This window comes from Macadamia integrifolia, chromosome 9 (assembly GCF_013358625.1).
Source record: "Macadamia integrifolia cultivar HAES 741 chromosome 9, SCU_Mint_v3, whole genome shotgun sequence".
Classification (NCBI taxonomy): domain Eukaryota; kingdom Viridiplantae; phylum Streptophyta; class Magnoliopsida; order Proteales; family Proteaceae; genus Macadamia; species Macadamia integrifolia.
Genome location: NC_056565.1, coordinates 35,734,163 through 35,749,050, shown reverse-complemented (window position 1 = coordinate 35,749,050; position 14,888 = coordinate 35,734,163). Strand labels below are relative to the sequence as shown.

Sequence of the window (14,888 nt, the reverse complement as noted above, 5' to 3'; positions counted from 1 at the left end):
TATCCATCAACCAACGGATTGACAGAGATAACCAATCATACTTTGCTCCAAGGAATAAAGAAAAGATTGAATAATGCCAAGGCACTATGGGCAGATGAGCTACACAGCATCCTTTGGGCCTACCGCACAACTGAAAGATCAGCAACCAGAGAAATACCCTTTAATTTAACTTACAGCATCGAAGCAGTGTTCCCAGTTGAGGTAGAAGCCATGACCCATCAAGTATAGTACTACGATGAAGATAAAAATGACAAAGGGCTTCGAGCTAATCTGGACCTCCTGAATGACGTATAAGAAACGTCGTAGGAAATGATTACAGCTTACCAGCAGAAGGTTGCGAGGGATTACAATTCATTAGTCCAAAGGAACGAGTTCAGAGTGGGTGATCTCGTCCTAAGAAAAGCAAAGGTATCGGACCCGAGCCATCAAGGAAAGTTAGCTCCAAACTGGGAATGAACTTATAGAGTCACCAGGATAATACGATCAGGGTCCTATCACCTAGAGACTACGGGGGGAGAAAGGGTACCCCGATCATGGAACTCGAAGAACTTGAGGAAATTCCACCAGTAGTAATATCGTGCCTAGTAGTAGTAGCATGAACATTTACTTAGTCATTTTTTGAATTCTTCATATTTTTTGCTTCTTAAGCACTTTCAATTTGTAGTTTTCCATATCAAGCTTCTCGAAGGATTTTCATTACAAAATATATAAGATGGTTTACCATAATTGTTTCCAGATAATGGTTATGAAACAAACATCCCTCGGTTGGGGGCTCAGGCCAAAGTCGAGCTAACCTGACCAAAGGGATACCCCTTGGTTGGGAGCTTAGGCTAAGGCCAAACTGACCTGACCACAGGGACCCCCCTCGATTGGGAGCTCAGGCCAAGGCCGGGCTAAGTTGACTGAAGGGACCTCACTCGATCGGGGGCCCAGGCCAAACCGAAGGCCCACTCTAAGTCATAAGAAGAGGGCCACCAACAGCGCCTCTCTTTCTTCATTCATAAAGGAAGCCCCCACGGTCAAGGCTGAGGGGAAACACCACTTAAGAGATGTACTTGCATAGGAGCTTCGGCCTTTATGCTCCCACCATCGGACCAATAACACCAAGACCGATCCTTGCAATTAAGGTTGGCTGAAACACTACACGTGGACAATCACATGCATAAAAGGTTCGGCCTTCACACCCCTACCTATGGCTAAAGACCTTTGATAGTCCTTTGGGTTTGAAACTAATCGTCAGGATTGCCAAAAAAAAAAAAAGCGAGAATACAAGGGAATCTGAAGAAAGAAAGATGTTTCATGCATCAAAGAGGCCCAAAGGCCATAATTAAATATATAAAGGCCTGAAGGCCAAAGTTGCAAAAAAAAGGGAGCAGATACATAAAAAGACCCGAAGACCAAAAAGTGAACCAAGGCAGACATCTCAAGGAGCTTCGGTTGGGAGAATTGCTTCATCATCAACTGTGCCGGGGAGATCTCGGTCTGAACCGTTGTGACCAGGAGTAAGGGGAACTTTGTGGGGCCTCTGAACCTCCTCCTCATCACCACTCTTCTCAAGCTCGGTCACCTGAGTGGCCATAGGGGCAGGGGCCGAGGTTGCTCCACCTTCCTCCTAGAAAATTAGGCTACTATCCTCAAAGGATACCTCAGGGTAATGCTCGAGAACCCAGTCTCGGACCTCGGTCGAGCCCATGGTGTATCCTGGAGTAGCAGCCTGCTTAACGTCTTCATAGAAGTTCTCGGAAGCCTTGTACATTTTGACCCCTTGGGCTTCAGACTCTTCAAGCCTCGCAGACATTTGGGCCCTTAGCTCCGATAGTTCCTGATCGTACTCTTGACTAACCCGAAGGAGCTCAGTCTCTAGATGCTCCACCTTCTCCAGCAGGACAGAGTGCTCATTCTCCAAGCTCACCTTCTCTACCTTAGATCTCTCCAAGTCCCAAGCCATGGCCTCAATTCAGACGATGAGCTGGGTAAGTTGGTTCTGGGCCTGAAGAAAAGCATAAGTTATAGAAATGAAATACGTCGATCAAAAAAAGAAATCTGAAGGTAGAAGGAAGCTTACCCCTACCATATAGAAGCAGGCGCTGGTCACCATAGCCAATGTCCCGTGCTTTTAGGCCTCAAAAACATCTCTCGGTAGGTCCCCCTTCTGCACCAGCTCTCGGGCCACCCTCCCAATAAAAAGAGTCGTCCTCCTTCACAGACCAATCGGGGACGAAGCCACGCTCACACCTGCCTCGGTTCAGAATCGGGCTCTGGAAATGAACATTGGATGGAAGCTCAAGCAGGGTAGAGGCACCTCGGTCCTACACGGCCAATGCCTAAATGGCCCCTTCTGTGGGATCATGCACGAGACCCCTTTTCCTCTTAGAAGGAGGCTTGATCGGCTTAGAAGTTGAAACCTTTCTCTTCTCCTTTTGCTTTTGCTTCTGCCTCTGCTACTCCTCCCTCGCTCAGGCCTCCTTCCCCTGGGCCTGCCTAGCGGCCGTGGCTGCCTTAACATCCACCCTAGAGAGTTGCACTGCATGGGAGGAACTAAAATTTAGCACATGGAAGAAGCATACGAGGCAAGAATGAAATCAGGTGAACCTAAGACTAACCCGGGCTAAGCCCAAATCAAAACAGGATGGCATCCGATTGAAGACTATCAGACTCGACGGGAAGACTCCGAGGCTTGCATTTGGCCAATGCCAGTGACTCCGCATCCACCCCTAAGAGGGCTGGTGCGGAGTTCACATCCTTTAAGTCAGGGATGTCCCAGATGTTGTCGATGGGGAAACCCTCGGGAGATCTCACAAAGAAGAACTTATGCTTCCAGCCATGGATTGACGTAGGATACCCATTTAGTAGCCTAATGTCCTTCCGAGGGCTGAAGTAATACTAGCCTAAATCCCCCTTACTGGCACCGAGGGACAGACAATCAAGAAAGAGAGGAAGGGAGATGGTTCTCTAAATCCGAGAGAAGTAAACTATAAAACTAAGGATCTGTCGCCACCCATTCGGAGTCAACTGGGCCTGACAGATGCCATAGTGCCGAAACACTTGACCGAAGGAAGGGTGAAGAGGAAGCTAAAGTCCTGCCTTGAAGGCATCTCGATAGAAGCAGAGTTCACCAGGATTCCTATAGCTGGCCCTGTCAGTGGACCCTTGAGAGTCGAAAGACGAAATCGCCCGAGATGCTATAGGAGAGCCTAAGCTCATCGAGCTTGACCTTGGACATAGTAGATACTATGTCCCTAGCCTCTACGAGAAGAGACTCATTCATCTGGCGAGATTCAAGAACCCCTTCCCTAATATCCTCAATACTCGGATCACCTATGAATCCGAGGGGTGTTGCGGTAGAGGAAGAAACACGAGACGAATGGGACTTGGAGGACGAACCCGAGGACATGCCTCAGACATGTCCAGGACTACGATTTCTGGGGTTAGAGATGGTCCACTTAGAGGACGAGGCCCTACTACCGAAGGAGCTAGATATGGAACTTACTGATGATGATAGACGAGGAAACCGAAGACGAAGGAGAGAGTATGAGACCAAAAGATGACGGCTTTAGAAGAGAGAATGCCAAAAAATGAGGAGAATGTCGCTTTATATAGGCAAGGAAACGACGATCCGACTGCTCAAGGCCATTAATGACTAAGATACATCATCAATAGGGATTCCCAAGGCACACCCAAGAAAAACACACGAGTTACGCATTGCTCAAGCCAGAGACATGAGTGATGCACTAGTCATACGCATGAGAGAGGGACCCAAACCTCATTTCATCCTTCGATTAGGTGCTCAGGCTAAGGCCGAGCAGACCTAACCGAAGGTCTCTACCTTGATTGGGGGCTCAGGATAAGGCCAAGCTGACCTGACTGAGGGTCTCAACCTCAATTGGGGGCTTAGGCCAAAGCTGAGCAGACCTAGCCGAAGGTCTCTACCTCGGTTGTGTGCTCTGGCCAAGGCCGAGCAGACCTGACCGAATGTCTCAACCTTGGTTAGGGGCTCAGGTCAAGGCTGAGCAAACCTAACCGAAGGTCTTAACCTTGGTTGGGGGCTCAGGCTAAGGCCGAGCGGACCTAGCCGAAGGTCTCTACCTCGGTTGAGTGTTCTGGCCAAGGCAGAGAAAACCTAACTGAAGGTCTCTACCTCGGTTGGGTGCTCTGGCCAAGGCCGAGTAGACCTAACCGAAGGTCTCAACCTCAATTGGGCGCTCAGGCCAAGGCCGAGAAAACCTAACTGAGGGTCTCTACCTCGGTTAGGTGCTCTGGCCAAGGTCGAGCAGACCTGATCGAATGTCTCTACCTCAGTTGGGGGCTCAGGCCAAGGTCTAGCAGACCTAGCCGAAGGTCTCTACCTTAGTTGAGTGCTCTGGCTAAGGTAGAGCAGGCCTAACTGAAGGTCTCTACCTCAGTTGGGTGCTCAGGCCAAGGTCGAGCAGACCTACCTGAAGGTCTCAACCTTGGTTGGGGACTCAAGCCAAGGCCAAGCAGACTTAACCGAATATCTCAACCTTGGTTGGGGGCTTAGGCCAATGCTGAGCAGACCTAGCCGAGGGTCTCTACCTTGGTTGGGGGCTCAGGCCAAGGCCGAGCAGACCTAACCGAGGATCTTTACCTCAGTTGGGTGCTCTGGCCAAGGCCGAGCAGACCTAGCCGAGGGCCTCTACCTCGAACAGGACGAAGGCTGAAGCCGAATGAAGAGGGCCAAAAAAAAAAACAGAGAGAGAGAAAAAGATTGGTGTGGTTACTCCCACTAGAAGGGTTTCTTAATGGTAGTAAGGGGCCTTCTGATACACCCAAATTAGTCACCCAGTGAGACAAAGACACGTGGCATCCAAGGTTGGGACACATGGCCACCAGCTGAGGAATACCCACTACGACCAAGATTCTGGAGATCAGAAGGAGGAGACTTGAGTCCCCCTCAACCAAGGGAGGCGCACGAGGACTCTAACTATGTGAGGAGGAGGAGATATCCGAATAGGAAATATTCCCCATGAGGGTAGGAAGACGTATCCTAGTAGGACTCGGAAAGAGGGTAATACTATAAGAAGGGACCTTAAAAGACAGAAAAGGTAGGTCAATACGCTCACACCATTACTCTTGGAAAAACACTGTTTTGTGAGTCTCTAACTTAGGCATCGGAGGACTAACCCCAGAGCCACCTCCGGGCCTGTCTTCTGTGATTGTGCAGGATCGACGTTCAACCTCATACAGATTCTCGACAGCAACAGGACCAAACCTAAAAATTTCATACACCCCAAAGAAAACAAAGCTGAAATGCTAAATAGAATGTGTTTGGCACCACTCTGTGGCCTTAGATGGCCAAAGCAGAAGAAATTAACAACAAAAGATAATTGATGCAATCCTGAGATCATAACATTCCATGCTACAAAATTTGGGTTGGGCATTTTAGCAAATATGTGGCATGCATCATCGAGCCTGCTTTATAGTCATAAGATTCTTAAATGCAACAGGATCTAGTTCATGGCCTGCACTTCCTTAAACAACTTAACAGCTTCCTTGGGCATACATTCATAGCCGTTCAAGAAATAGTATCAGGGTCCGCAGCTCTATCAAATATTTTCAGAATTCAATCACATTGTTGAACATATTGATGTTAATCAAAGAACTTCACAGGAAAAATTTAACTCGAATGTCGTCGAAATAAAATTGCAATTAAACTTGCCTACTAGGACAAACAATCATCAGTCCTGGAGAGAGAGAGAGATAGGAGAGGAAATAGTGCAGTGAGAAAGGAAGATAATCAACGGAGAGATACAAAGACAGGAAGCAAGAGAGAGAGTGAGAATGGGAAAGAGATGTTCCTACAAGAGAATTGCTTCATGCCCTAGAAACACATGTAGTTCAGAACTTCAAGAACCGCAAGGACGAAGTACAAAACCTTCAATTGGGAAAAATTAAAAATTTGGAGAGACAGGAGAGAGAGACGAAGGAGATGTTACCTTCAGGATCTTCCACAACCGCCAGTGACGAGAGCCTAGGTAGATCATCTTGGGGGAAGATGGGTTGTGTTCAATTACCATTTAACCATTTATTACGAAATTTCAATTGAATTTGTTTTTTCTTAAACTTTTTATTTAAATTTGAACAACCAATGTGACTTTATTCAATTACCCCTTAAATTTATTCCATCCGCATCTTTTTCTATGGTTTTAAAGGGGTAATAGGTGTCTTGTTATGTTTGGATAAATAACAGACCCTTGTTATGCTAATAATTTCCCTTTTTAAAAATCAAAACTAAACTGAATATTTTCTTTAATTCAATTCAAAATGGGTGTTAAATTCTAGTCCGATCTGACAAAATCGATCCAAACCAAAATCAATATGAGCTTATTGGATCATGTCTTAGACTGACTCATTGTAAGGCTAAAATCAAATCGGATAACATCAAAACTGATAAGACATCGAACGAACCTTAAAAAAGCAGACCAAAATTGATAGTACCTGATAAAAAACTGATAACATTTCCAAAATTCATTAAAAAGAAAAACATATTTTTTTTTCATACTTTTGAATATATTTACATGTTATATCAAAATCAAACAAAAGGGAAGCAAACCTGATGCATACTTATTGGATCATATTGTGGACTTAGTCATTCTCACTTTAAAACAAGTGAAACTACGGTTTTAGTGCATGGTATCAGAATGAGTATCAGCCATCCTCAAAACCGATAAGATATCGAATGGATCAGTATCAGATAGAAATACCCCTGATTTTCCTATGAAAATGGATTTTTTTTACCCTTTTATCTTTGGTCTGTACCATTCAACTGATATGATATCGGCATATTAGGCTGCGTTTGGTAGTCATTCAGTTCCAGAAACGATGTTTCGTGTCAAAAACAACATTTTCAATTTCTGTGCCAAAACGCTATTTTAAAACAAAAAATTGGTGTTTGGTCAACCTGTTTTAGGAATGATTACCTTAGTTTTCACTTTTTTGTATTTGAAACGAAACGGAAATTACGGAACAAGGTTTTATCGTTCCATCATTTTGCGTTTCTAACTCTTTTTTTTTTTTTTTTTTGTTCCAAAAGAAAAAAAGGGAAACACGCCAAAAACATTTTTCTGAATAAAAACCAAACGCAGCTTTAAAACCATAGGTGAAACCAAACTAACCAATTGATACATACACTATTTTTCATACTTTTGAGTATATTTACCGCACAAATTGAAATCAAACTGACCGACAACCAAAATCAAACCCAAATTGAACCAAACCAATAATATTTTGAAGTCATTCTCACATTGAAACCAGTGATCCCAACTCAAAATCCATCCAAACTAACGGATTGACACCCTTAATTGCAATTTTAACGACCGGTGTCAGATCCAGTTGTCGGATCCAGTTGTATATCCATACCGTTACTCTTAAAAAAGCTAACTAACCAATTAAGTAACCACAGCTGTAAAAATGTTGTTTCCACGTCATGTTTGCGTTGTAGTTTCGAGGGGTAATTTGGTCATTAATTTTATGTCTTCCTTTAAATTAGGCTAACCGAAGACCCATGTTTCAATAACCGGCGGACTCGCTCGACTATCCGTTCAGAGCGAGGGATCTCTCTATCTGCTTTTCGTTCGAAAATTGCTAAAGAATATTAATTAAATTGAGAAAACCGCGAAGAGAAATGTAGAGATAGAGAGAGAAAGATAAAGAAGAGGCTTTCAAGAAGAACATAGATCGAGAGGGAGAGGAGAGAGAGTCATATGTAAAACGTTCAGATCATGAATCCGGATTTCTCCATCTCCCTCTCTCTCTCTCTTCATGTTTCTCTCTTCTCACCCATCACATTTCCTTTTGCAGATTTTTTATTCTTTCCTTTAATGGTGAAATGCATTTTCCCTTTCTCTTTGATAGATAAAAGCTTCCAGTGATCAGATCTGGTTTTCTTTCTTTCTTCAGCTTCAATATTTCGGTTCCAATCCTTGAATTTTTCTGTTACATTGTCTAATTCCTTCTCGGTTCCTTAAAATTTTCGTGTTGAGATTAATGGAAACCAGTGGTGGAGGTAATCGACGAAGATTGACACACCAGGTCTCAGTGATCGACACGTCCAATCTCAGAAATCTACTCAGATCAAACAGCGTTGACGAAAACAACAACAGAGACTCCCTGGCCGGTCTAACCCTCGGCGCAGTACTCAGTGGCGAAGAGAAGAGATCAGTAAGAGTTCCACCGGTAAGCCGAACACTCCTCGACTTCATCAACGAAGAATCAGGCACCAGAGGCCTGTCCGGTCCCAATCGCAAGAGCTGGAAATCTTTCCGAGATCGTCTCCGGCTCCGCCGTGCCAGTGCCGCGTGGGCCTCCTCTTCCTCCGACGGTGACAGCGACGATTGTAGTCTCCATATTTCAGAGCCAACCTCGGCCGATCCGCTCGAAGTTTCGATTGAATCTACTCAACCGGTGAACGGACCTGAAGGCAGAGGAGACGTTGTGCCTGAGTACGAGGCGGTCACCGCTGCTAATAGACCGGTAATGATGAGGCTCGCGGCGGCATTAGCTAATGAGAGAGAGCTGCAACGGCAACGCGAGATTGAAAGGGAGGGATTGAATCCGATTGCTGTGGGAGAGGAAGTGAGAGAAGAAGAAGAAGAAGAAGAGGTAGTTGAACAGGCGGTTGTGGCGGAGGCGGAGGAGACGGCGCCGGTGAGGATGTCGTTGATGGCATTGCTGGAGGAGACGGACAGGCAAGCGGGATTACTGGGGTCCACATTGACAGGTGACGTGGCGGACGAAGAAGAAGAAGAGGTGGATGAGGATATTGATGACGATGGGGGAGAGTACGTGTGCTGCGTGTGTATGGTTAGGCACAAAGGTGCGGCGTTTATACCATGTGGGCATACCTTTTGTAGGCTTTGCTCAAGAGAGCTTTGGGTGACAAGGGGGAATTGTCCACTCTGCAATGGCTTCATCTTGGAGATTCTTGATATCTTCTGATCATCCTCATCACATTCTCTCTCTCTCTCTCTCTCTCTCTCTCATCGATCAACATCTTCTTCTGGTGTTTCTTAATAATTTTTTCTTGTGTTTCTATGGTTGAAATTGGTCCAGCAAATAAGAAATCAGGTAAGATTTCTCTCAAAGTAAATATAAGAAGGGAAAAGGTTTTCAGAGCTGCTGGGTGGGTATGCTAGCATCTTTTGTGATTCTCTCTTTTCCTCGCATGAAATGATTCTATCATCCTCCAATATATGATGCCATTTTACCGTAATTCATTGGTGCACTCTCCTATACATTTTTATTACTTGCAAATGTAAGTCATCTAGATTGAGAGAGGAAAAAAAAACTTGTTCAGGAAGAAATACAGCATAACATTCAATATAAGATGGAGTGTTCAAGTTATACGATGGTGAAAGGTTATATGTAATATCACAGGAGGAGTACGCCATGCTAATGTGCCTTGGATGGTCCACATCTCCAGGTCAGGAGTTGATGCACACTGAACTATCCATGTGGTTGAGAGCCCTCACAGCCTAGGCACGACACAATTATCAGGGGCGTGCTCTACTACTAAGCTAATAGCTCGTCATGTGAGCCTCTCGCTGGGACCCACTATGCTAAAAGCGAGAGCTGCTCTCTACCTACCCACTTGTGTTAGTTTCTATAGGTACCCTTTTGTTGAAGGTCATTTGAGCTTTTCCTGAGAGTATAGCATGGGTTACTTCAACACCATAGCACCTGGTACTCAGACATTGGCTCTTTTCTGTTTTTCAAATATCAATTTCTCCTTAAGTCACTTGTCCTAAGGATATTAAAATGAGGGAAGGCCAAACCAAGAAGGACTAATAAGATAAGGTTAAGAGAACTGATAAAGGACCAAAACTGACCGAACCAACAGTTACTGATTGCAAATTTGATTTTAGGACCAAACTAGAATTGGTCCCGAAACTGGACTGAATCCAAAGGAAAAAAACTGGACCAGACCAAATAGGTGGTTTGACACACTTACATTGTCCATACAAGGTTGAACTATTGAATAGTTGTTGGAAGCAACAAGGTCAGTGATGCTTTTTAAAAAATGGCAACAAGGTCACTGGTGCCCATTAGGTAACACCTCGTGTTGGGTCTTCCATGTCTTCGCATTAAGGTTTAAGGCAACTTATATGGAAGACATTGTAGAATCCAAAGTAGCTCTAGTCTATGGTCGGATGAATGAATCTCCAGGAATTTGCATGAGAGTTGGTTTGACTACCCTAATTATGGCAGTGTCTTTCTGAGATGTTAATAAACAAGACGTTCTTCTATTTATCGACATTATCTTCTGTTTCGTCCAAACAGGATCCGAAGTATGGATGTATTTTCAACCAGTGAGATAGCTAAAGTTGGTAAAAAAAAAAAAAACCTTGTCTAATTCCTTAACAATGGGAAAAGGTCCTCCATAGCGCGAAACTAGCCCTTTGTGCACCTTTTGAAACACTTTGAACCGGTGGCATCTTTACCATAACCTTATCCCCTTTCTTCCAATTTGTAAGGTTATCGACTCTTCTAATCATCTCATTTCGTAAATCTCTTAGTGGCCTTCTTTAAGTATGCTCTAGCTATATTGGCCTGCTCCTGCCAAACCTTAGCAAACCAAATTTCTCTTGGACTTCTTAAATGTTAAGTTTTAGTTAAAAGATAGTGTTCGTTTTGCATTCTCAGAACATACTCAAGGTTTAGAACACATTCTGACATGGAGTATGAAAACGAAGAAGAATTAAGTTTCAGAATGTATTCTAGGCCCAAAATCTATTCCAAGAACGAATACCCACATTACAAACTCTTCTTGCCTCCTGCCGGTTCTTGTTTAAAACCCAATCCAGGCCCAGATTATCATTAGGTCATTTCCACATCGCAGATCAATGTGGCCCACTCAAAAATTCTGAGTTTAATAAAATGAAAGATTAGTTATCCTAAAAAGGGCTAATGTGGAGCCCCACAACTCAATTAAAGGATGGTTTGTAATATATATATATAAATATATATAAAAGAGAGAAAAGGGCTAAGGTAGAGCCCGTTTAATGTACTTATAACGTTGAAAAAAAAAATTGAATAATTATAACTTAGGGCTGCTTGGATTTCTGCCAATTTAATATAAGAGACAAAAGGGCTAAGGTAGATCACATTTATATACTTATAACTTTGAATAATTATAAGTTAGGGCTGACCTTAGATTTCTGCCAATTTAATATGACATACAAAAGGGCTAAGGTAGAGCCCACAAGTCAAACTAAAGGATACTTTCTGTCTTCTATCTTTGAGATTGCAGGACCCCATAGGTAATCTGGAATCTCAGCTTCCTAAGTTTTTGTTTGAGAAATGGGAATTCCCATATATTGTCTGTTAATTGAAGATTGGGTTTGTCTCATTGCTTCCATTTGAAAAAGAAGAAAGAACAATTTATATGGTAGTGAGTTATTCTCCTGTAGGATATTTATCCTGTCCTATATTGTGTTTGGTTGTGAGGAATGGTGGGGTGGCACCTTTACCATGTCCTTAAACCATTTCCACAATAAACTTATTGTTCAGTGATGGACATAATAGGGCTGAAGCTTAAAAGGCCAAACCTGATCCAGCCCATGTGAGAACTTTCGAGTTCTATCCATTAACCCAACTCGTTGGGCCTTCAAGCCTGTTATAAATCACCCCTATTCCCTTAAACTTTTAAGTTCATAATTCCTACCCTGCAGTTCACTAATCAAAATTTGAGACAATCTTGATTTTTGAGTTGAAAATAGGGACGTTCCCCACCCCACCCCCCCAGCTTCCAAAATTTGACCCTACAATACCTTGCCATGGTGTGATAAATACATGCTTAGTATGATTTACTGACTCCATGTATTTGGTTGCTTTAACTTCAAGTTCTTCAATTTGATGGTAATATGCAGTGGAGTGGTTGAAGAGAAGGAAGTTGCATCCTCCACAAAGTATGAATATGAATGCATGTTAAGTTTATCTCGAATTCTTGACCCCTTTTGAAGAATGACCCGCTCCAACATATTTTGGTGGCGATCTGAATAGGAAGTTTTTTGAGATCTGTGATGGAAACAGATCGACCGCAACCCAATGGATCGACCCTCGACTTGGAGGAGTATAAAATGTACTGTTGTCTTGTTGAACAAATCATTGTAATTTGGGGGGTATTTCAAGCTAGGATTTCAGAGCGAGTTTTCTCATCGCTGCTTGAGTGTAATCTCTCTTCTATATATTAAAATATCTTCTTCTTCGCCTAAGGACGTAGCACACATCGGTGTGTTAACCTCGTTAAATCTGTGTTGTGCAGATCTGCTTTTGTTTATTTTCATATTTGTTGGTGTTTGCTATAACAATGCCTTTAGTCGATTGGCGTATCAAAACATGCTCTGCTGGTGGAAGAAATCAGCTTCAATAGAGTCTAAATGTGAATGGGAATCCAAGCAAGATATTTGCATTGAGATCTAATACTAGAGAAGTCACCTTACTAAGATTAAACTGGCATTTATCCAATACAATTTTCAATGACTTATATGAAATGATATATGTATACAAGCTCTTAATTTTGACCATCATCTACATGTACATACACAAAGCTAATCTTATGACATCTTTCTTTACTATTAGAAGTCTAGGGGACTAATTTTTTCTTCTGTCAAAACTGTTACTCTTTTATTTTATTATTATTATTATTATTATTTATTTTTTTGTGTGTGTGTGTATAAGGCAACTGCTACTTTGGATGGCATTGTGAAAACAGGTTTGAGTTGATTGTTGTGGCTCCTTTAGTGTATGCTGATGCTGATTTTCTAAGAAGCTATGTGCTTCATTTGTCTTTTAATACGATCGTATTTTCCAATAATCACCAACCATCAGTTTCACGGGGCACTTATCTGGCTCTCTCACAATATAAATCTGATCCCCAGCACTGTTGTACATGTCCTGATTCCGATGCCATGTCCACAGAGCATAAGTTGAATTCTTCACCTGCCATATACAAATTACCCATTAAATTGTCATTTCACTAGCATCAATAGCCATTTTGCATGTCTCCCATTACTCTAGAAGTTCATGAGTGACCGATGGATCATAAAGGGGACAATCAAGCATTCATGGAAACAACACAAGGTGACACTAGATGGTGGAGCACCCTAGAGGAGGTAACATGGCACCAATTGAATGATCAAGTTAATCCACTTCTGTTTTGTGGTTAGAAACCGATAAATCTTAGTTATGCTTGTTAACATAAAGAACTTCTCCTATCATGCTAAGTAGTATTCAGTAAGAGAGAGAGAGAGAGAGAGAGTACCTCTAGGATCCCATGGCCAAAGCTGCTTTCTCTGTATGCACTGTAATCAGGTTGTCGGTCCCAGCAGAACTTACCTGCTGCTGGGCCAGAGGTGAAATTGAAGCCACAGAATCTACCATCCATGTTTTTATCTGGTGTACTCAATGGATCTGGACAGTTACCAGGCTCATCAGCATGTTTGATGGCCATTTTTTCTCGATTACCCCCATCTCCAACCGTGATATAGACAGGACCACATGGATCTAATGTGTAGTTATAGATTCTGTTTGACCGCTCATAAGCATGAACCTGATGATTATCACAAAACAAAGCAACTTCAATATAAGTGGAAAATATGAAACAGCTTATACGGTTGTATATTGGATGATCCCTGGGCCCTTCTATGTAGGACTGTCGCCATCCTTGTGAACATGAACACTGTTTCGTGTACATCTTGAACAATATGAAGAAGGAAAAGGAGCAAGAGAGAATGAGAGAAAGTCCACCATTTGATGGTTACATCTACTCATCGAGGATACCTATCAGCTGACCTGTTTGATATAGTTGTAGGGATTTGCTAAATTTTCTGACCATTAACAAGAACATAAAATTACATGGTAAAGTTCAGCTAATTTGAATTGGTTTTTTGCATGGAAAATCTCCTAGTTGGTACCATCAAATGGTTAGTCCTAATCTGCCACATGTTAGACACATAATCCATGCTGATTTCGTAAACTCAGAACCTTTCCTGTGAAAAATAAAGAAGAACCAGAAGAAGATGGCGATTGTCATCTATTGACTTGTTGACTTACATGTCCATTGAATACTATGTCAACTCCATAAGAATAGAGTAACTCTTCCATCTCCACCCTCATACACTCTGCTTCTCTATAATGGGCATTGTAAGTGCTATACCAAGGTGGGTGCCAAGTAACTACCAACCATGGAGTCACATATCTGTCCACATTAGCTAAGTCTCTCTCCAGCCACCTGTATTGCTCCCCTGTAAAGGAAAACATAGGCCAGTATTATTTCATAGGTCATTCTTGGATAATGGAACTAAAATATGCATTCAATCTTTACTCAGATATCCAACTACAGGTGAAGTACCAAAAATGTAGGGAATCTCTAGAGCTTCTAAATTATTTTTCCCCCTGTTTTACGTTAAATTAATTTTTTTTAGGGAAGTACATTAAATTAATCATGCATACAAGATTTGAACAAGAAGCATAAGGTGGTAAGAAAATCGAAACCTGTACATCCCTTATTTGTATATCATTTTTTTGAGGTAAAGAAACTATAACCGCTCATCCCAATCTGAACGGGTCAGCTATATGGATCCTCTTTTGACATTCAACTCCATTCAAATTCATACTTGAATAACCAGTCATTATGTGGATTATAATATAGAACAGCCTGATTTTGTTCCTGCATGCCAGATGGCAAACTATATCCTAAATGAAAGAATTATGCAAAATTCCCACATTACTAGCATACACATGAATCACTGACCTCTGGACCTTACAAGCAACTTCAACATAATTTTGCAAGATTCCCTTTCTATTTCCAAGGGAGTAACTCTGCATCTTGCTTGTGCTTAATGCTTCCTGATTCTACCAGAAATCATATA

At 42.4% G+C, this 14,888-nt stretch overlaps 2 protein-coding genes across 2 annotated transcripts in view; one reads left to right on the top strand and one right to left on the bottom strand.

Moving 5' to 3' along the window:
• The first annotated feature begins 7,547 nt into the window (after window positions 1-7,547).
• Window positions 7,548-9,225, top strand: LOC122088709. Its single transcript, XM_042658030.1, has one exon. The coding sequence runs from the start codon at window positions 8,005-8,007 to the stop codon at window positions 8,953-8,955; it is 951 nt and encodes a 316-aa protein (XP_042513964.1). The 5' UTR covers window positions 7,548-8,004; the 3' UTR covers window positions 8,956-9,225.
• Window positions 9,226-12,398: 3,173 nt separating this feature from the next.
• LOC122088398 (purple acid phosphatase 15) overlaps window positions 12,399-14,888 on the bottom strand; it is a 6,457-nt gene continuing 3,967 nt past the window's right edge. The window contains exons 5-7 of the mRNA XM_042657663.1: window positions 14,071-14,261; window positions 13,280-13,567; window positions 12,399-12,957 (exon numbers count right to left, since the gene is read on the bottom strand). Coding sequence (XP_042513597.1) covers window positions 12,808-12,957; window positions 13,280-13,567; window positions 14,071-14,261 — 629 coding nt within the window. The 3' untranslated portion in view covers window positions 12,399-12,807. The remainder of the gene's footprint in view (window positions 12,958-13,279; window positions 13,568-14,070; window positions 14,262-14,888) is intronic.